This window comes from Gopherus flavomarginatus, chromosome 4 (assembly GCF_025201925.1).
Source record: "Gopherus flavomarginatus isolate rGopFla2 chromosome 4, rGopFla2.mat.asm, whole genome shotgun sequence".
In the NCBI taxonomy this organism is placed as follows: Eukaryota; Metazoa; Chordata; order Testudines; family Testudinidae; genus Gopherus; species Gopherus flavomarginatus.
In genome coordinates this window covers 179128256-179151538 of record NC_066620.1, presented here as the reverse complement: position 1 = coordinate 179151538, position 23283 = coordinate 179128256, and the positions used below count along the sequence as shown (strand labels likewise).

At 42.2% G+C, this 23283-nt stretch overlaps 1 protein-coding gene and 1 long non-coding RNA gene across 8 annotated transcripts in view; one reads left to right on the top strand and one right to left on the bottom strand.

Moving 5' to 3' along the window:
- The first annotated feature begins 2170 nt into the window (after positions 1-2170).
- Positions 2171-23283, top strand: part of ALKAL2 (ALK and LTK ligand 2) — a 485537-nt gene continuing 464424 nt past the window's right edge. For 3 of the 7 annotated variants that reach the window (XM_050951069.1, XM_050951070.1, XM_050951068.1), the window contains exons 1-5: positions 3194-3404; positions 3655-3985; positions 6580-6633; positions 6748-6828; positions 10089-10154. In XM_050951069.1, coding sequence (XP_050807026.1) covers positions 3727-3985; positions 6580-6633; positions 6748-6828; positions 10089-10153 — 459 coding nt within the window. In that variant the 5' untranslated portion in view covers positions 3194-3404; positions 3655-3726 and the 3' untranslated portion in view covers position 10154. The other 4 variants (XM_050951066.1, XM_050951064.1, XM_050951067.1 and 1 more) reach the window with 4 other exon arrangements.
- On the bottom strand, positions 14387-18533 carry LOC127049818 (uncharacterized). The gene is made up of 2 exons (XR_007774075.1): positions 16504-18533; positions 14387-16386 (listed from the first exon to the last, which is right to left on the bottom strand). It is a non-coding gene; the product is annotated as an uncharacterized LOC127049818 (long non-coding RNA).

Sequence of the window (23283 nt, the reverse complement as noted above, 5' to 3'; positions counted from 1 at the left end):
ACCAAGAGTTTTCAGGTGCCCAAGTAGCCCCTGGAAGCATGATTAAAGTTGTTCCTCCCCTCCTACCAAAATCTGAAATTGCGCAACTGTATATATCAAGTTCAACAGGGAGTTAGACTAAAACATATGTATTTATAAATAGGGAGACTATATTTTCCAAAGAGAAAATGGGACACCATCTGGAGCTAGCCTGAGCCCTCAGTCCCTCCCATGCTGGACTGGCCCAATCTGCTCGCCTGAGCTCTGCCCTCATGCCAGGCTGGCCTGAGCCCCTGTTCTCTCCTGCATGAGGCTGGGGCAGTCATTGCTGCTTGCTCACGCCCTGCCTGCTCCCCCGCACAAGGATGAGGTTGGCGTCACTGCTCACTCGAGCCCCTGCCTATCCCCCACCAAAGCCCTGCCTACCCCCTTGCACGGGACTGGCATCGCTGTTTCCCCCCGCACATTCCTCGGCAGCCCACTTTTTTGAGATAAGTGGACATTTGCTCTTGTGATCAACTGATTTAGTTGACAAGAGCAAATGGGACAAATGCCCAAAAAATCAGGAAGGCTGGAACTGGGCTTAAAAAAGGGACTGTCCCAGCCAAACCCGGTAGTAGCCTCACCCTATATATAAACTACTTGTAGGGTTTAATGAAAAGAAAATCCCCTCTCCTACCCCCGTGTGTATGTGTGTGTGCAAAAGGCTTTAAGCTGTACTGATGAAAAGGGCTATATAAAAGTCTGGTATTGTTTTCACAGGATGTGTTCACATTTCATATTCACTCTAGTAGGAACTAGGATAAATCTTCCATTTTGTTCTTGGAAATGAAGCAGGTATGTTCTCCCATATACAGACAGCTGTGTGTGTGACAGAGGAACTAACAAAGACAGAATTCTTTCGTACGGGGTCTTGTTTTGCCAACTACAAGTCTGATAGGCACCTACACAAATATGGAGTTTTCTCTGGCTCACACACTCTCTCGCTCTCACACACACACTGGATACAAAGAAATGAACTGGAGTCAGGCATAGAAGCACGTTTGCTGGGCTTCAGCAGAGTACTTCAGCCATTCTGACAATTTTATAGTAAAGTTTCGCACGCCCTGCAGAAGTTGACACGCGCGATCTGGAATGTACACCCAGGAGAAAGGACGGCTCGGAGGAATGGCTTCTGGAGCAAGAGCTCGGATTAATTGCCGCCCTTGATGTTGATCTCGTTCCGTTTCTTTCACCTCGCCCTCCAAGTCACTTTCACTTTGCAGGGGGACACCCCTCTACAGAACGCTCCCTGGAGCTTAATTACATTCGCTGCCACTGCGTGTCGCTGTTGTCAGCGCCTGTCTCGGGGATGGCACCGTGTTCACGGCTTGCCTGAGTGACTCCCGAGTGTAACGGAAGAAGGGGGAGGCGAGGGGACCGCTCTGAGTTCCCAGCTCCAAGTTTCACCTACCGATCGAAGTACACAGGCACTGGGGAGCGTCCCCTCCCCTGCATGGAGCATATCCCACCGCTCGATCCAACTTTCTATTTGTCTTTTCGCCGCTGCGAGGGTGAGGTTTAGCCACACAATAAAAGCAAACAGAAAAGTTCAGCTGGATCGTGTTTCAGCATCACCCCTACCCTCCTGGTAGTGTGTTTTCGAGGCAGGATGTGTGTGTGAGTGATAATATGGCAGGATCCAGGCGTGGGGGAAAGGTTTTGCTGAGTGTCTCAGGAGGCACCGGGAAAGCTGGCACTCCCCGCCATGGGGGGACCGGCCCCGCTCGGGACAGAGCCCGCGTGGATCGCGGCGCTTCTCTCCCGGGCTGGCTGCGGGGGGGGGGGGGGGGAGCGATTTCCAGTCACGGCTCCTAGCGCAGCAGAATTACCCTTTACAAGAATAACGGAAGGCGGCACATGCTGGCTACTTCCCACCGCCACATAACCGCAGGCTTCCCGACTGAGGTGCAGCCCAGCTCCGCCCCCTCCCCCCAGACAGACGGACGGACGGACAGCGGCACAGAAAGTTCCCGGCAGCCACGCAGCTTCCCCCGCGCCCCTGGCAAGTGACAGCCGAGGTGCGGGGTCCGAGGGGGCCGGCAGACGGGGCGCGGCGCGGCGCGGCGCGGCGGGCGATGCCTAGTTCAGAGGCGCCTTCCCCGTTAAAGGCAGGGCACGGCCCGCTCGGGACCGGCTCCTTACGTCGGCGCGGGGCTGGGGAGCGAGCGAGCCTGCACGGGGGGAGGGGGCACGGGGTTGCCAAGTGGACTTTTGTTGCTTTCCTCCCACTTGCGAGTGAGTCGATCACATCTGCCGGAGCCGCCGCCTCGTGTATGTCCCGTCCCCTATATAAGCTGCGGCGCCGGGGCTGGCCGCCTTGGAGTAGCTGGTGGATGCAGCCTGTGCACCGGGACGGGACGGGAGGCAACGGGGAAACTCCGGGACCGCGTTGGGGGGAGTGAGCGAGGGCAGCACCTGGCCGGCGCTGGGGCCGGAGACAGGTAACGGCGGGGCCAGGCTGGCGGGGCCAAGCGCTGCCCGCGACGTAGAGCCGGGCGCGCCAGGGATCAGCCGCTGGGCTGCCGCCGGCGCGGGAGGGTTCCGCGAGAGAGGCGAGGCAGGTGCGAGGCAAGGAGGAAGCTGGCGCCTTCCCCTCTCCGGGCGCTTTAGGAGCGGGGGCGGGAGGGGAGCGCAGCTGGGCTCCCACGTGCCTTCCCTGCCAGAGGCTCGGGGCAGACTCGAGCACCGGCCCCTGCGGTTAAACTGCCCCTGGGGCAGGAGCTTCTCGACTTCCCTAGGGCAGGGGGGCCGGACCGCGCTGGGGCCCCAAGCCCGGCAGAGCAGCAGGCACAGCCTTTCGGTGCGGCTGGTGGCCCGCCGCTCGTGTGCACGCGCCGGGGGAGCAGCCTGCCTCGGCAATGCCTCCCAGCGCCCTGTGGTGCGAAGCAGTGAGGGCGCCTGCCGGGGGCTAAGCCTGGGCATGGCCGGGCAATACACGCGCTGCTTTGGCGCTGGAAGTCAGCGCGCGCGTTGAGGTGCAAGTGTTCGGCAAGTTTCCGCTGCGGGCTGGTCCCTGCCTCTAGCCGGGCAGACGGGCGCCGCTGTTTACACACTCGCCCGCCGCCGGCCCCTCGTGGGCTGCGTGTCAGCACTCAGGGACTGGCCTGTGCGCCGCGCTGGAGATAAGCAGGGGGGCGGGCTAGGAAGGGCCACGGGAGTCCTGGGAGCGCGCTGTCCCCACGCGTGTGGGCTCCAGTGACGTTAAGAATGCCCGTCCTCCGGCCCTGCGCGAGGAACGCGAGTCCCGGGGGCCGCGCTTCGGAGTCAGCCCCGGCTGCACCGTGGAAAACGTGAAGGCAGCATGAAGTACTTTGACTCACGTAGCTTTCGGGCGGCGGAGCGGCTCGCTAGTCGGCACTGCAGGGAGAATAAAGTTGCTGCTGGTAGGGCAAGTAAAAGGCTGCTTGTGCCATCTCCTCAACTGGTGCAAATCCTCTGACTTCACTTGAGCGCCGCCAATTTACACCAGTTGGGAATCTGGTCCATTTTAAAAGCTAAGGAGGTAGTGGGAGGGAGGAAACAAGGCACCCTGATTACATAATGTGCAAAGTAGCCTCTTTGCTCTTCCCGTGTAGTATTTCTGATTTCACCCCCGTGACTCTCCCTTCCCCCACCCCCCTTTTTCTCTTTCAGTGAAATAGGAGTCCCCCCCAAAGTGGATCATTTCTTTTCCTCTCCTCATTCACCCTCCAGTTCAAACTTGCAATGAGCGGACTGAAGTCTCCTGTGCTGCTGGGGCTGGTGCTCTTAATGCTGTCAGCAGGTTATTGCAAAGAGAGGACTGACTCCATAGACCTGAAAGACAGGCAAAGCCTCTTCAATCTCATCATGGAGATTATTCAGGAACTGAAAAGACACCACATGGAAGAGGACAACGGGGTGCAATACTTCACCAACCACGATTATACTTTAGACCGAAGAGAAGTAGCTGATTATGAAGAGTACCAGGACGAGCAGAGAGCTGGTAAGTCTGCTTCTTTCCTTTCCGGGCAACTTTGCTCTCCTTGAAGGGGAGATCAGGCATCACTATACTAGTTCTTATAGGAGGTGCTACTCCCTCAGGAGATCTGCAGACCTGCTTCAAAAATACAGAGGATTCCTACACAAGAAACTGGCTTTGAAAATCCCAGAGTAGAACTCCACTCTCACTTCTGTTTAGTGTACTTCAGAAATGCATTCAGTTCAAAGCCAGACCGGCATGAGCTTTGGCTTTATATACTCTATATTTATAAAGAAGAACAGTGAGATGGACTGGGGTAAAAAAATCAGGGATGAAAAGGCCTGCTTACCCTAGGTCATCTAGTCCAAGTGCCTGGAGTCCTGTGGATTATAGTTTTAAACGTCCCTGGCCTTGACCTTCTTGCCATCTCCCTGGGGAGACTATTCCACAACCTAACAGATCTCACACCTGGAAGTTTTTCCTGCTAGGCAGCCTCACTCCCCTTTTTGATAACCTTATTCACCCTTTTAGCTTTTTGGTGCTTGCACCTTTCAGATATTTGTCAGTTTCATCATTTGTCCCTAACCGCCAGAGTCAACCCAGGCAATTTTTAATTCTTTCCTCCTAAATCAGTCCCTACATCATTCTAATAATTTGAGTTGCTTTTCTCCTAGCTCTCTCCAGTCAATATTGTTTCTGGTAATAAGGTTTTTCAGAATTGTATGTAATATCCTAGATGCAGTCACATCAGACTGATATAGAGAAGGGATGGTTATACTGTATGCCTGTTTCATGATGTCCTGCTTCTATGCATGCAGCTTAAAATTGAATTGGTCTTTCTTGCTTCCCTGTTGCATTGTAAATTCATGTCTAGCTTGCTGTTCACCATCTCTCCTAAACAGAATTACTGCCTCACAATTTTCCCCTTCCCTTGAGTATCTAGGTTTGGGATTATTTTTCACTAGATATATCAGTTTACACTTTCCCAAGATGGATCTCATTTTCTTATTTTCTACTCCTCTCTTTTGATCTCTCTAGACCCCTGTGTATCTTTTCTTTTTATTCAATGGTGTTCACAACTGCTCCTAATTTGGAGTCATGACTGTCATTAAAATGTGATTTTAGTCTCTTAGCTAGATCATTAGTGAAGATATTAAATAAAACAACCTAACAGTTCCCCATAAACTCAGTACAATAAGAACATGTTCCTTTTTCTTAATATATGGTACAAGCTTAATGGGCCAGAGTAACCAACTACTCTGTGCAACTGTAGCAAAGCAAAGCAGCTGTAAACTCAGTTTAACAAGGAGGTTAAGCAGAGTTTATGACTGTCCTGCATAAGCAAATCAGTTCAAAGCATCTGGCATGAACTGGTGAACATGGCTCAATGAGAAAACCACTTCAGAAACAGACTAGTTGGTACCAGTGTCATTGACTCGTGAAAGGGATGTTTTATTATTATTGTTACTATAATAGAATTTATTCCCAGCAAAGCTGCTGCCACTGAAAAGAAACTATTGCTAGAGCCCTCCTTTATTTCAGTCTTAGCATCACTTTCCCAGCGCCTCTGTCCCATGGGAAACTTCTGAGAGACGCATGTAAGCTTTTAATGCTCGTCATGACACAATTAGGTCAAATATGATATGGTCAATTTTACTCAGACTGACTAAAGTTAGAAGTAAATGAAGAATGACTTTTGAGAAATGTCTAAGCTCACCAGTGAATCAGATCTGGGTGGAAATGTTCTTTGCTTTTAAATGTGATAAGAGGTGCCAGGGGAATAAAAACGCTATTTAGGCATTTATGGTCAAATAAATAAAGTACAGTATCATACGCAATCAACACTAAGCTGTTGGCGTAGAGTTAGTAACTGAAAGCAATCAAAGATAACTGTAAATCAACAGGACATAAACAAGAGTTGACGCTAACATTGATTTCAGTAAACCAGTTTCATTTTGGCATCTGCTGAACACAAAATGCAGAGAAGCAAACCACAAGAGTTGGGAAGAGCAATTTGTTTTTATATTCCTGTGAATTTTATTTAATGCTAGAGATAAAACAAGGGCTAATTCTAGATTTCCTGTAAATATAACAATTCAATCTCATGTTCACAATAGCTATTTCAGATAGTGCTTGTCAACACTTGCCTATGACAAAACAGTGCAGGTGCTTGTAGGAGAACGTTGCATAGACAACCACAGAACAGCCCAGAGACCATTCCCTGGTGTGGCCTTGAACCTTTACCACTGGTAGAGTCTGCACAGTTTCTAAGCACTAGTGATCTTAAAGTGATACATCTAGATTTGGGGTAGCCAAAATGTGGCCCACAGAGCCCTACAATGTGACTCATGATTACTCTCATTTTTAATGTGATTGTGGGGCTCCTGGGCACTCTTGGTCCCAGCATTGCAATGTTCCACATTATTTTTAGCAGTCTCTCTATATGAAAGATAAAGGCAGCTACAACTTGTTCCACTTTGTGGCTCTCAATCTCCTAGTAAACAGTTATTTTGAGTCTTAGCTGAGCAAAATTTTGGCACCTCCTGTGGTAGCCCTACCATCCTTGACAAACACATTTGCAGTGGAGTATAATGAATACTTTTTTTCCTCCTCAACAGAAATAGTTCCTAGAGATTTGAGGATGAAAGACAAGTTTTTAAAGCATTTAACAGGTACATTTAAATTTTGCATTGTATCCATCATTTCATACTCATAAGTCCCATTCCCCTTCTGCTAAGCCTTTTGTGCTGTATTGACTCATGACTTGTTCTTTTTCTGTATTTCAGGTCCTCTCTATTTTAGTCCAAAATGCAGTAAACACTTTCATCGGCTTTATCACAATACAAGAGACTGCACCATCCCAGCTTGTAAGTGCCACAAACCAAAGCTAACTTTTTTAAAACAGAAAGCTGTTGATTGGGGTGGCTACAGGAGATAATAGTGGCAATACTGTGCAACTGTACAGTGCCTTTCAATTAAAGAGTTCAGAGTCCTTTATAGATATTAATCGATCTTCACCTCTGCCTGTGAGGTAAGTATTATCATTCCCATTTTAGAGATGAGGAAATTGAGGCACAGAATTTCCAGTGGATATACTGTGTAAAATGATTGTTAAAACTGCTTTCTAGGATTCCAGGTTTATTGTCTCTTCATGTCTCCAAATCAAGTGCACACAATTTTCATGCATCATTGTCATAAACAGATAGTTAAGGGTTAATGTCTCTTTTACCTGTAAAGGGTTAACAAGCAGTGAACCGGACACCTGACCAGAGGACCAATCAGGAAACAAGATACTTTCAAATCTCGGTGGAGGGAAGCCTTTGTTTGTGTTTTCGGGTTTTGCTTTGTTCTCTCTGGGTCCTGGAAGGGACTAGACGGGCAACCAGTTTTCTTGCCAATCTCCCTGCTACAGTCTCTTATATATTCAGAATAGTGAGTATTTTAGTAAAAAGGCCGTTATAGTCTTTTAATTGTTTCTGTATTTGCAAATGTGTAGTTTGCTGGAAGTATTTTAAATTGTATTTTGCTGGGGGGGGAGGCTTCTTTCTAGTGTCTATAAGCTGACAGACCCTGTAATATTCCATCTTGAATTTACAATGATTTCTTTTAATAAAAGGAAAAAGAATAAAGAAAATCATTGTAAATTCAAGATGGAATATTACAGGGTCTGTCAGCTTATAGACACTAGAAAGAAGCCTCCCCCCCCAGCAAAATACAATTTAAAATACTTCCAGCAAACTACACATTTGCAAATACAGAAACAATTAAAAGACTATAACGGCCTTTTTACTAAAATACTCACTATTCTGAATATATAAGAGACTGTAGCAGGGAGATTGGCAAGAAAACTGGTTGCCCGTCTAGTCCCTTCCAGGACCCAGAGAGAACAAAGCAAAACCCGAAAACACAAACAAAGGCTTCCCTCCACCGAGATTTGAAAGTATCTTGTTTCCTGATTGGTCCTCTGGTCAGGTGTCCGGTTCACTGCTTGTTAACCCTTTACAGGTAAAAGAGACATTAACCCTTAACTATCTGTTTATGACAATCATCACTTATAATACATATTCTACAGACAAATTATGGCATGTTACATTTTGGCAACTTCAGGGTCTTCCAATTATGTCCTCAATGGCACCTTTGAAACCCTCTTTCCTTCAGCAGGTGTACTGTACTGGAACTTAATAAACAAATCCACTGATGTATAGGAATGAACACGTCTCAGCTGTGTTGACAGTGCAGTCTGAAAAGGATTACAGATGAGCAGGAATTATTTTTTTGGCACAGCAGATTCTGAGTACAAACTGGGAGCAGACCTGTTGTGTAAGAAGAAGCTATTTTTCCCAAAGCCTTTTTCAGAAGAGAGGCACACATTAATGTATATGTCCAAGGTCACCCAGCGGGTCAGTTGAGGAGCTAGAGATAGAACCAAGACTTCCTGACTCAAAGTTCCATGCTTTAAGAATGTTTTTTCCCTGTTTGTAACAATCTGTACATTTTAATATTACATTTATTAAGAAGTGTGAGCCTTCTTCCCATTTGTAAAATACGGATAATCTAGTAGTATATTTGAAACAAGATGATGGTCTCCACCTAATTTCCAGTGGACCAGATCACAAAAATCAACATCATATTCAGCATTAATTGGAACATTCAGCAGCAAAGCCAAAGACCAAAAGCTTAAAGACTGAATTAGCTCTTTCCCCACAGATGCTTCATATTGGTGGGAAATAGCAGAGAGTTGGCACTGGTGGTGTTTGTACTCAACCTGTCTTATGAGTAGAGGTCTCTAGGGCTGACAATCCGGCACCTTTCACAAACATATGGCTTACTTAAGCATTAGGGAAATGATAACAAACAGTATAATGGATAATCAACCGTAGATGTCACTTTATCAATATGGCTCTCAGAGAACTTCTCATGGAATCTTGAAATACATACGGTGCTTTTATTCTCAGTGTATAATAGCCTTAGCTTGGTTTAGGTGGTAATGTGAGTACTTTACCGCTTTTATAATTCTGATTTCTGGTTACAGCTACCTACTATTATAAAGACAAATGAAACACAAAAATAAAGCACCTGTGCTTTGCTGTGTCAGAGAGGGAAAAGACCTATCCCACTGCCAGTACAAGAGTATTTCCTTCAATACATTTTCTAGTGCTTTTTGTGGTTTGGTAGTAGGATAGATTTTTAAGGTCAGGTTTTATATATCAAGAACTACTGACACTTGAACTGTAACCCAGGCTGCTAGCTGTAGGACTGCAGGAGGTCTTTAACTGAGCATGTGAGCAATCTTTGAATAATTCCTTTTCCATCTGTGCTGCACACAGATTGCACTGTACACAAAACAGATCACCTGACTGAACTTTGTAGGTATGAAACATTTTCAGCCGTGACTGCTTCAGTTTTACTCATTACACCACCACCACTCATTATGTGTGTAACAAGACTATGCAAAGATCCAAAGAATATAGTGCAGGGAACCATCCTATACTGCCAGAGGAAACATAAGATGTAACTAGTCTTTTTTTTTAATTCTATGAACTCAAAGATATTTAGACACCTAACTTCTATTCATTTCAATAAGAGTTAGATACCATTGAAGATCTGAGCCTCTAAGACTCTATTGCTCTGTTCTTCAAATTGTTCTAGGATAATGAGTTGGAGCACTGCACTATTATTTATCTTGGTACTATTAGTTCACGGAGAGCTGCATTTCAATGATGGGACAGTGCCACTTCAGACACCTAATTTGCACAATCAGATGCCATGATTGCAGCTTCAAATCCAACACCTGTGCACACCATAGCTAGTCAGATGTATAACTGGCCATATATTCATACACACAGGCTGTCTGCATGCACAATTGTGCTGTTTGTTCACAGAATCAAAGAATTTGCAAAGAAAATGCACAGAAATTAGGCACCTAATATTGATTGGTAATTCTTATGTATATGGGGCCAATGTCTGCCCTGTTATAACCTAAGTCTTTAAATCAAAGTACTGATTAAAGTTAATTATGATAGTTTGAACAGCACCTCTATCAATTTTATTTTATTTTTTTGAAACCAAAATCTGTGACTTTAGCAGTGTCATTAAGTTATTGTATTTATGATCCTTTTCATGGCAGACTATAAAAGATGTGCCAGGCTTCTTACTCGGTTGGCAGTAAGTCCAATGTGCATGGAAGGATAAGGTAAGCTTTTTGACAGAGGTAATAACATTCTACTGCATAGCAAAGCTGTGGATTTTGCATTGTGGACATAAAACATTCATGAGTGTAAAAACAATCTTCTTTTGGCTAAGGTATTCCCTTTTCAAAGCACTTGACATAACTATCTTAATCTGGGAAAATACTGGCCATAAATAAAGGGTACCCCCTACTGGAAGGCATTATAAAGACCCATAGACATCAGCTGTGAATTATTCATAGCAGTATGCAGTTAGCAGATAGTGAATTTGCTTTTATAGAACAAAACACAGCAGCCATTGCTGATTTTTTCAAGTTGACTCCGTGTACAATTGTGTTTATTGGCACTGGCTGCCTTTTCACATCCACAGGTTTAAATTTATTGGGTACATTTTAATATGGTTTAATATATACATAACTATAGATATGTAAGTTTTTAAAAAATAGATGTCATTGGTATTCCTAGAATAATTCAGTTGTCATATACCCCCAATATGTATGTTACTCAGATTTCTGTGGATTTCCATTGTGTTCAATGTCTGGTCCAAGGAGTTATTTTTCCTTGATGCACGTGCTTAACTCTTTTTAGAGAGAATGGGAATTTCAGTGCACACAAAGGGAAGAATATCCTCCCAAAATATCTATACCTCTAAGAGTTGACATCTTGCACACTAGTCCATGTCCTGTCCCCTGTCAGCTGAGACAAAAATACAGTTGTATGTGTTTTAATTTATGAAGTAAACCAAACCAGCCACAAATTAGGTCTGTAGGTTCCTGAGGTCCTATAGCTGTAGAAGTGCTCCCTTTTCTGAAAGCTTCATTTACCCTCAGTAATGCAGTCATGGAAGCAACTCCATGATCCAGATCTTGCCTGGTTAAGGGTGAAATCACAAAAGCTATTGCATATGGCACTTAGACTTGTGAGACCGACGTTGAGTATATGAGGTAAATTCCTTGTTCTAGGTAAGGGAACTCTGCAGTTCCAAGGTAGTGAATTATGCAATTCAGGGAGCCAGTTGGCACCTATCATCCATACATTCTACTGCAAGACATAGATGGAATGGTATTGCTACAAATACCTGCCAGTAAGCATAGATGGGGGAGCACATCCTAAAATTCATTGTTTCTTTTCCCCTTTTCCTGGAAGTCTCTCTGCATCAACACCTCCCATTGGCATTTTATGAGTTTTCAGGGTGAGAAGGGACAAGGGGCAGCTTCTTTCAGGGGCACCTGTCCACTCTGAAACTTGGTGAGTTTTTATTAGAAAATCCATAATGCCAGGGGCTCATACTCTCCTGAGAGTGGCTATAAGGCACAACCTCTGCTGGGTTGTCACTGATAGCAGCATAATTCTTGAGTGATTTCCTTTAGTGGGAAGAAGAACTGATTGTCATCACAGATGTCTCAAGATTCATAGATTTCACTACCAAACTTGGAAGATCTATAGTGGACCTTTCTTCCTGTCACTCCACAAATTCTTCCCCATAGAGATAATGCATTGAAACTGTTGCACAGTTCAACTTTTCCATGTAAGGTATCTCCTGTGGAAAAGCATGGTGGGGCTGTTGTCATGTCCCATCACCTCCACAGAAGGAGCTCTAAGGAAAATAGTTCTCTTGCTCTTTTACACAAGCCAGTCAAACTCATCTCTGTGCAGGCTCTGGATAATTTCTGCTGGACCCAGCCTGTTGCGTGCTTTTAAGAGATACTCAAAATTTTGCAACATAATGCCAGTTTAATACATATAGATACCAAACTGTAAAAGCCATATCATATACCTAAGATAATTAAGCTAATAATCAATCTCTAATGAATAAACAGCTGATATACAAGATAACAGAAAATAACCACTTCTTGCTTTTGCTGTCATCTTAGTAGCTACTAGTAAATCAAGGGTTAAGACAAACATTGAACATTAGGGACAAAGTTTTGCTTTGTTCTACCACTCTAAAGCAGTTACTTATGTGGAATTATTCCAGATTTACATGAGTCTAAAAGAGAGCAGAATTTGGCTCTAAATTCATAGTAGTTATAAGGATGATCGATCTTTGGAATATTTTGCCACATTGAGATGTTTCATGTGTGCTCATTTTCCCCTCATAATTTATTGTCTAAACTCCCTCTCCCCCCCCCCCCTTATTTTATATTGCATCCTAAACTGAAGACAAAATTCATGGCTGCATTAATAAAAGTGCACAGTGATACATGGCTGCCTTTCCTCATTAGCCATGCTGACTTAAGTAGTGGTGTATAGGTAGTGATCACATATTTGGAAACCAATAAACCATACACTTTGAGGGCCCTTTCTAGCAAAGCACTTAAGCATGTGCTTAACTTTCCACTCATGCTCAATGTTTTCCTGAATTAGGGCCACAGGAAAGAAGTCAAATTATGAAAATTTAGGAGAACTTTGAGATCTACAATATATTTTTCTTCAATTTTAAAAAGAGGCTGTTATTCTCAGTGGTGAGGAGTGGTTGTCTGCATGCACTCACATCCCTCTATGGCTAATGAATACACCTTTTTATTCCACAAGTTTAATATGACCGCATTGTTCTGTTCTTAGTTATCTTTAAATCATGCTTTTGGGCACCTCTACCTAGTGGGAGCTAGAAACAAACTCTCCATGTGGGCTGGTTATTCCATAAGTGCAGGGCTTCTTGCATATTCCTCTGAAGCATCTGATACTGGTACCTGTCAGAGACAGGACACTGCTAGAAGAACCACTGGTCTGATTAAGCATGAAAATACCCATGGTCCAAACTAATTAAATGACATTATTTTCAATTTCCACGCCTGGAGTATTTTGTTTATACAAGTCAAAACAGTAAGAGCTAGGGATTATTATATTATTATCTGGTGCTTTTCATTAGTAGATCTCAAAGTGCTTTACAAAGAAAAGGCAAGTTTCATTATCCCTATTTTTGTTATTTTCTGTCTTGCTCAGTAGTTCAAACTTTTATTTCTGACAGCAGGCTAGGGATCTATTAATGCTAGTGACCATTTAGGAAGCTGGCAGTTCGCTTTTGCTTATTTGCGTTGGAGATGCATGGACATATGTCCATGTTTTGAGATTATTTTGGAAAAAGGTTAATTTGTTTTGGATTTCTACTCACAACGTGCTTGGGATTATCACAACTTCAAGGTAGGCAAAAGGCCTCAGATTCCAAGAGGCAGATAAAACGAGTAGACACAAAGACAGCATTTAAACAATTGTCTCAGTGGCATTATGTACAATTTCTGCATAATACAATCTTGAACAAAGGTGGATATTCACTAGCAAACCCAGCACAAGTTAGGCTGTGCGCGCTCAGGTTTCAACAAAAGATTCTTAACATCCCTCTCTGCCAGCAGATACACAGAACTACAAAAATGAATCTTGAGCAGTAAGAGCTCCTTTACAGTTGCCAAATAGGTTTAACCACATCCTCAACGAGAACATATTCTCCTTTGTTCTTTGCTCAGTTGTTTGTCTTAGACACTTGCCCCACAGCTGTCTAGCCTTCCTTGTGAATCTTGGAGATTGTTGCCAAGATTTTCAGAAGTGACTAGTGATTTTGGGTGCCCAAACTGAGGCACCCTAAAAAGGTCCAATTATCAGAAAGTGTATGTCATCCATTCTCTGAAAATCAGGCCCCTTTAATGTGTCAGGTGAAGAATCTTAAAATTGTGGCACCCCAAACACTTTTGAAAATCTTGGCTAGTGTCTGATTGCTATTCATTGTGAACAGAATAGCATGACGTTAAATATTATCAATAGGCTTGATTTTTGGCTGGATTTCTAGCTCTTCAGTATGCACAACTCCTTTGTGCCTGTGAGTTTCCCATCCAGCTCCAGAGCTTGCATGTGGCTTGATAGGTGCACATGCAGCCATGTGCACATGCAGTCAGGGATTGCCACACACACAAATATGATCCTACTTTGGGGGTGAAAAATACGATTCTCTAGGGCAGAGTCACAGACAGAGACAGGGGCCTGTTAAATATTTTATATACAGCTTGCTTTTTCTACTTGACCATAGTAAAACCATAACATGCATATCATATTAGCCATCTCTCTTTTAGAGCATAATGAATTTTCTTAACACTTACTGAACTTCACAATGCCATAAACCTTGAATATTACACTCTTCTGTAATTTATTTTTTATTTTAATGGCTTAGTTGTTATAACTATTATCTTCATAAGCAAAGATATTTAATAAGAATTTATAAAAAAAACGGAGAATAAGGTTATAGTCATTCTTTAGCTACAATTTTTATTTTTTCCATCCAGCCACTTGATACAACTAAAGATTTTTTTAAATGGCAGTTGTAAAGAAATAAAAATGCTTGAAATGTACAACATAGCAAGAGTAATAATGCAATTGATACATTTTTAAATTAGAAAAATCAAAATTCCCAATTATTAGAGAATTAAGGAGTAGTAAACTAAGGTGAGAAAAATAAACTTTAATACTGTGTATCAAGGAATTATCATGATCAGCCAGTGAAATAGTTTTTCTAGTGAGGTACAGTAACTATCAGTTTTCAAAGAAAGATCAGATCATTTTATAGCAGGAGAAACACTACTTCCTACTTAAAGATGCAGGTTCAATACACTATTGGGCAAGAATAGACCTTAAATCATATGGTATATAGTATTTTTCTTACCAGTATCTTAAAACTGGGTGATGAGAGAGTATTCTTTTGATGCACAGCTCAAGGAATGCAAGATAAACATTATTAAAAGTTATCTAATGTGTTAACATTTGGTTATCTTCATGAAAGTTATCAATTCTGAGCTGTTAGAAATGCAACATACTTGAGATTTTTAAATGCACAAATTGGAAATCTGTAATACTATAGCAACTGACCCTATTCTATGGTTGTATATAGTGCTTTAGTCATTATTTTGCAAAATTTCTAAATCAGAGTAGTACTGGGGTTCTTACAAAAATGTATTAGAAAATACTTTCAACTGATGAGAGCACAGCCTTCCCCCTACACAGCCTCTTTCAAAGACTCAGACTGAATGGAGTTAAATGTCGGTCATGTCTACCCACACAAGCCCTGTTTTGCATAAACTTCAGTGTAAGACTGTTTCACAGCCATGGACCCTCTACCAAGATACCTATGACACCTATTTCTGCAAGATGTACCCTGATCTGTTATATACAGTATTATGGACACAGCCACCAACCTGGGCTGTTTGGAAACAACTGCTGAGGTAACAGGCCCCAGATGATTTAGACTTTGTAGATGAGGACCAGAGCCTTGAACTGGACACTCAACTAGCTAGGCAATACATGGTTAATACCATGTATACCATTACAGCTTTGTTACCTCCAAGATGTGAACCACTGTGGTTATATCCTCATCCTGTAGCAAAGTAGTTTTCTAGGCACACACCAGTGGAAAAATAGGATTTTAGATCACTGTTGCAAATAGACTCCTACAGTGGCATAGGATTCTACAGACTGTGCATGCAGCTGTCAGGCTGATTGGACTGAGGCCTTCTAACATCCACAATCCTGTTTTATCTGTCAGAGCTCATCACTGAACCAGGTTCTGTGTAGTCAGTCATGCTGGAAGGATAATGGGATGCTATAGCAGCATAACTTTAAATTTCTTGATTTTTGTGCTTCTTAAATCTTAACTATCATGTTGAATCTAGTTTCTTGTAATATAAAAGGAAATAAAATAGGATGAAATGAAAGTGGTAGTGCCAGCATGCCCTATTTGATTTTGCAGTCAAATGGCATTCAGGGTCTCCAGCAGAATGACAGACTGAGCTCTGGTCTACTTTACAAATTTATGTCAGTATAACTATGTCACTCAGGGGTGTGGAAAATCCACACCCCTGAGTGATACAGTTATTCCGAATGAACTCTCGGTGTAGACAGCGCTATGTCAACAAGAGGGCTTCTCCAGCTGACATAGCTACCGCCTCTCGAAGAGGTGAAGTACCTAAACAATTGGGAGAAACTCTCTCATCAGTGGAAAAAGCATCTTCATTAAGCGCTGTAAGTGTACAGAAGTTGTAAGTGTTCTCTTAGCAGAGTCCTAGTCTATAGCAAAGTTGAGGTATTTAGTTGCTTGCAGAAGACTAGTTTAAAGATGTGGGAATTTTGTAGCATTATGACATAAGATAAAGGTAACTACTAGCCAATCTTTGGCCCCTTAAGTGAATTTCTGAAAAGGCAAGGGAAACAGGAATGAAAGCCTGATGTGCCTCAGCATAGAGCATCTGAAATCTTCTAGGTCTATTAAGATATCCAGACAAACACATATGTAAGTCTAAAAACCCCACTCTACACCTATCAGTTTGAAGGAAGCTGCACCTATTTTCTGCTCCTGTGGTCCATTAAGGGCACCCACTCAGGACCGGCATTTCGCCGCCCCGCACGCTGGTCCCCCGGCTCCGCAGTCCTGCCTGCGGACGTTCAGGTGCCCGCGGCTCTGGAGGTCCACTGCAGCCGCGCAAGCAGCCGACGGTCCGCAGGCACGACTGCGGCAGCTCCACCGGAGCCGCGGACCAGTGGACCCTCCGCAGGCACCATTGCGGCAGCTCCACCAGAGCCGCCTGCCGCCCCCTCCGGCAAAATGCCGCCCCCTAATAATGCTGGCGCCCTAGGCGATTGCCTAAGCCGCCTAAATGCAAGTGCTGGCCTTGCACCCACTTAAAGGTTTCCAGCTCCTAGCAATCATGTCTCTTGGGCAGAGAGCTGCGTCTCACTCTTTGACCAGGACTCCTTTAAAGCAGCAGTTCCCTGCCTAAACTATGATATCCCCAGGAAGCCAGACTGCGTAAAAGGCTAGCATCTGTGCTTTGCTTTCTCTCCAGAGGCTATGCCCAGTGTATTGCCCGCAATTATAACTTAGCACACAGCTCTTTCTAAGCAAGCACACTCAAGGTGAAAGCACTACAGAGAAAACACAAAATAAACAAACAAACAAAACCCCCTACATGCATGCTAAAAAGTTTACCAGAGGTCACCCCCCACTCCAACTTATAGCTCTGGTAGATGTCAGTCCTTCAAAACCCACAACTAGGTTCTCCCTGTTGTTACAAGTTCAAACTGCCTCAGATTCAGGTGGGCAGTTCAGACGTTTCTTTATACTGTTAAGACCTTTGATCTCCAGTTTCCAGAAACAGGTAATCAGCAGACAGTGACCCTCTCCTCAGCTTATAGCTTCACAAAAGGATAGGTTTGTGCATAACCAGAGGTAAGGAATTTGCACTAGCCTGCTTTAGGTATTCTCCAGGAAATCCACTTTACATTTATCCCATAGTTCATTTCTGTCTGGCACATTTTCAGTATAGTTCTTTGAAATCCCAAGCCTCACATCGCACTTTTCCCCCTAGAGAGCTTACATGCAATCCCAGCCCACAATAATACATTTGCATTTAATACAATGGACCCCAACATACCTAAACGTAATTCAGTAAGGTCTCCCAAGGATATGGCATATCTGTCAGAACGCACACTTAAATTAGTAAGAGTGTGCTATACACTGTTTCCTATTTTTCAAACTTAGCAAAGCACAAATTCCTGATTAGTAATTTATATGCCAAATTAAACATTTTAAATTCCACTGTCCAAGTTCTCACTGCAAAACCCCTCCATTTTATTAAACAACGTTTTTTCATGCTTAGAAAAAAACATTTTAACCTCACCTTCCCCGTTCTCCCCCCCCACAAAATAATCACTTTGGGGTTTAGAAGCAGAATGCGTTTTTAGCTAAAAAATATTTATTGAATATAAGCCACTGAAAATGAATTAGAATGAAAAAGCCACATTCAATTAGAGCAGTCAGTTTCTTCTGTAATTAAGGGCTTGTCTACACACAAAGTGAAACTAAAATAACTAAATTGGGTTTTATTAATTATTTGTATTGTGATAGTATAACCCACACAACTTCTGGGTGTGGTAATCTGTCCCAGCTAGGGGCACCGAGACCACTTAGAGCGAGAGATAAAATGAGTCTGCTCTACAGCCTTAGCTAACAGCCAGTTGGTTTTTAGCTCATGTACTAGAGGCTCATGCACTAAGCTCCATGCCCTAAAGTCCCGAGTTCGATCCTGCCCGCCAATGACCAGGGTCTTTCGGTGTTACAGTAGCACTAAAAATCCCAGTCAAGGGCCAAACTCCATTGTGTACAATGCAGAACAAGACAGCCCTTGCTGCAAAAAGTTTACAATCCTGCTATTCTGATGCAAAGTTAATTTTTTACTGATTTGAGTTTATCATCAAAATAGGATAGTCAACTGAAAATAAGCATGTCAACACAGACTTGCGCCAATATAATGAAAAGATGTGAATTAAAACTAATTTAGTTATTTTGGTCCTGATTTTTGTGTAGACAAATCTTAAAATATTAGACCCTTAAAATTAGACATAAAAATGACTTAAGAGAACATAGACTCGTAGACTCTAGGACTGGAAGGGACCTCGAGAAGTCATCGAGTCCAGTCCCCTGCCCTCATGGCAGGACCAAATACTGTCTAGACCATCCCTGATAGACATTTATCTAACCTACTCTTAAATATCTCCAGAGATGGAGATTCCACAACTTCCCTAGGCAATCTATTCCAGTGTTTAACTACCCTGACAGTTAGGAACTTTTTCCTAATGTCCAACTTAAATCTCCCTTGCTGCAGTTTAAGCCCATTGCTTCTTGTTCTATCATTGGAGGCTAAGGTGAACAAGTTTTCTCCCTCCTCCTGATGACACCCTTTTAGATACCTGAAAACTGCTATCATGTCCCCTCTCAGTCTTCTCTTTTCCAAACTAAACAAACCCAATTCCTTCAGCCTTCCTTCATAGGTCATGTTCTCAAGACCTTTAATCATTCTTGTTGCTCTTCTCTGGACCCTCTCCAATTTCTCCACATCTTTCTTGAAATGCGGTGCCCAGAACTGGACACAATACTCCAGTTGAGGCCTAACCAGCGCAGAGTAAAGCGGAAGAATGACTTCTCGTGTCTTGTTTACAACACACCTGTTAATGCATCCCAGAATCACGTTTGCTTTTTTTGCAACAGTATCACCAGGACATGGACCAGTGTAAAGGAATACACCATTTAACATCTTCTCATTTTGTAATAAATATCCATTAAAATGCATACTTTTGCTTTGCGGCAAAACTGCATCATGGAGATAATGCTAAACTTCACAGTGACAGGTTTTTTAATCTTTACAGTACTATGCATAATTACAACTTTAAATCTGATGGTGAATGAATACCACTCATAGATAAATGTGTTCTGATAAGCTTCCATATCTCAACTACTTTTGACTTAACATTTCTAGCCCATAAGGTAATACCTACATTATTCAGCTAATACGATTCAGTGATTCAATACTAGTCGTTACTTCCAAGGAGCTGTTCAGAGCAGGGCTAATACTAACATTCTGTGAAATTTGCTGAAAAAGCCACAGATTTCCAGCAAATAAAAGGCCCACTGTTACAATTCCTACTTGAGTTGTCCCGCTGTAGTCAGATTATACTGGTAAAACTGGGTTTCAAAACACAGTACTAAATTTTTTGCCGACATCTGTCCAGATCTTTCCTTTGAACAGAGTGAAAAAATTCCTATCATAAGAACTGCCACACCAGCCCCGTGATCCATCCTGACCAGTATCCTATCTCTGACAGTGGCCCATACTAGAGCTTCAGGGGGAGTGTAACAGAACAGGGCAATTCGGGAGTGATCCACCTCTGTATTCCACTCCTGGCTTTTGGTAGTCAAAGGTTTTGGGTCACTCTGAACATGGGGTTCTCTCTTTGTAATTAAGCTGTTCCATACCCTTGATCATCTCTGTTGCCCTTCTCTGTATCTTTTCCAATTCTAAAATACCTTTTTTTTTAAAAAAAACAGGATGACCAGAAATGCACTCATTATTCAAGGTGTGGGCATACATTTATATATTGGCATCAGAATATTTTCTGTCTTATTTTCTATGCCTTTCTCAATAGTTCCTAACATAATGTTAACCTTTTTGACTGCCGCTGAGCATTGAGCAGAAGTTTTCAGAGAACTAGCCATCTTGACTCCAAAATCTTTCTTGGCTGGAAATAGCTAATTTAGAACCCATCACTGTATATGTACAGTTGGGATTATTTTTTCCAGTGTGCACTACTTTGCATTTATCAACATTGAATTTCATCTGTCATTTTGTTGCTCAGTCACCCAATTTTGTGAGATCCCTCTAACTTCTCACCATCTGCTTTGAACTTAACAATCTTGAATAATGTTGCATAGTCTGCAAAATTTGCTATTTCACCCCCTTTCCAGACCATTAATGGATATGAACAGCAGCACAGGTCGCACTACAGAACTCTGGGGGACCCTGCTCTTCACCTCTCTCTTTTGTGAAAACTGACCATTTATTTCTACCTTTTCTTTCGTATTTTTCAACCAGTTACTGATCTGTGTAAGGAGCTTCCCTCTTATCCCATAGCTACTTTAATTTCTTTAAAAGCCTGAAAGATCTTGGCAAAGACTTTCTGAAAATCCAAGCACGCTATATAAACTAGACCATGCTAATCCATGTGCTTGTTGATTCCCTCAAATAATTCTAATACATTGGTGAGGCATCACTTCCCTTTACAAAAGCTTTGATGACTCTTCCGCAACAAATCATGTTCATCTGTTTCTGATAATTCTGTTCTTTACTATAGTTCCTACTAGTTTGCTTGATACAGAAGTTAGGCTTACTGGCTTGTCATTTTCCAGATTCTCCTCTGGTGCCCAGCATTACATTAGCCACCATAGAGTCATCTGGCACAGAGGCTGATATTAGTAATAGGTTACATACTTGTTACTAGTTCTGCAATTTCACATCTGAGTTCCTTCAGAACTCCTGGGTGAATACCATCTGGTCCTGGTGACCTACTGTTTAGTTGATCAATTTGTTCTAAATCCTTTTCTGCTGACAATTTGGGACGGTACCTCAGATTTGTTACCCACACCAGAGCTATTCTTTTTGGGCATCTCCCCCTACATTTGCTGCAGTGAATACCAATGCAAAGAGTTAATTTAGCTTCTCTGCAATGGCCTTGTATTGAGTGCTCCTTTAACACTCTGGTGACTAGTGGTCCCACCGCCTGACTGGCAGGCTTCCTGCTTCTGCTGTACTTAAATAATTTTACTGTTACTTTTTGCCTCAGTGGGAGCATGCCTGGGCTCCGCAATCCTGATCTTGCCATTGGATCTATGTGGGCAGACCTTATGCCAAAACTATATTGGTAGTGAGATTTTAAGACTACAAAAATGACAGAATGTTAATAGCATTGTTGATATGTACTCATATTTTGACTTCAGTACTGCATTTAGAAATTGATTTATTCTAAAAAACTAAGCTTGAAATATTAAATATTTAAAATAGTGGAATTTTGTAATTTTCAAAATCTGTTTTTCAGCCATAGAGCATCAAAGAGATAGGAATAGCACAAAGGAGGATGCTTTTCCAAAACACTAATCTGTTAGGTTTCTTTAGTGAGTAGTGCAATATGAACAGAACAGGAGATCAGAAGTGTACTACCAGATTTTCCAGAGGCAGTTGTTACAAAAATCTTTATTTACTAACTCTAGTCTATCTGCCAAATGCATTTTAAACAGCTGAATTAAAATATGAAAATGATAAAAGGCAACTAATTTATTTATTTATTTTAAACACAACAGATACTACCATACAGAAAAGAAACACCAAGAACCAGGAGAAGTGCCTTGGAAACCAACAGGGAAATAGAACTTAATACCTTTATAACATATTCCATTGTGAACAAGAGGATTTATTTTTGCAGACTGACAGACTATTTCCCGTAATTCTTTTAAGGTGTTTTGTATGTTTTCAGTAGTTTGCAGATCTACATCTTTTACAGTAGTATAACTGCCAATAGTATGTACTGCTCCATACTTAAAAGTACACTCCACATTTGATGTGTAGTGCTGCCAAAAATTACATGAACATGTACCCTTCACCAAGAAATTAATGTTCTGTTGCGGAATTCCGAGACTTGGAGGGATGCTTATGTTTATATACCCCAAACTCTTAATTAATCTACTCCACAGCAGTGGTTTTCACTTGATATTCTTCATGCTTATGCAATTAAAAAAGAGTTTGGATAAAACAAACATTTAAAAATTTCAGTGTTGGAGGGGTCACATTATACCGTTGGAGTGCAAATTACAAATTGCATGACAAATACAAAACACGATTCCAAGTGAACATGTTTTCTCAAGACAAAGGAGTGTCAATTTTGCATACACACACACACACAATCTGCCATTGGTTTTCTGTTCAATGTGTAAACATTCCAGCTAACGTGCAATATGTAAATACTGTAAATAACAAACATGAGTAATAAAGTGTTTGATATATTATATGAGCTTCAATGTGTATTCTTTAAATGTCCCTTTAGAATAATGATTTTCACAAACTGGAATTGATTTAATGTGGTTACTCATGTGTTTCTGAGCAATATAATCCGTAAATTTTATTAAAATCCAATGCAAAATTATATTAGGAAAGTAACTTGTGAAAAGGCTAAAAGAAGACTGTATCAGGAGGTCTCACTATGCATTTCACTTTTCTTTAAAATCACCTACCCAACCCATTTGGTGCATGTGTCATTTTATTTGTGACCAAAAAAACCCAAACCAAAAACCACGCACTATGGAGCATTTCTAATAAATGCACTCCAGACACACAAAAGTTTTGACACTTAAGATTTCTTTCAAAGAACCATCTATTTTACACAAGTCCTTTAAATCATATTATACTGTATGGTATAAAACCTTTGAGTATGATACAAGTAAGTGGGGCTAGGATTTTCATAGTTTTATAGAGTTTAAAGCCAGAAAGGATCTTTAGATCATCTTGTCTGACCTCCTGCATACCTCACACTATTAAATTCCATCCAAATACCCTATATTGAGCCCAACAAAGTCAATTAAACCAAAGCATTTTAGTCCTCAGGAGACTAAACTAATGTGCGCCTCAGGCAGTGAATAAGACAGACTAAGGTGCCACAAAGCCATGCAGGTGACCAACTGAAGCCGTGCTGCATGAGATTAGATCAGGGGTAGGCTGATTTTCAGTGGCACTCACACTGCCCAGGTCCTGGCCACTGCTGGAGGGCAGAGGG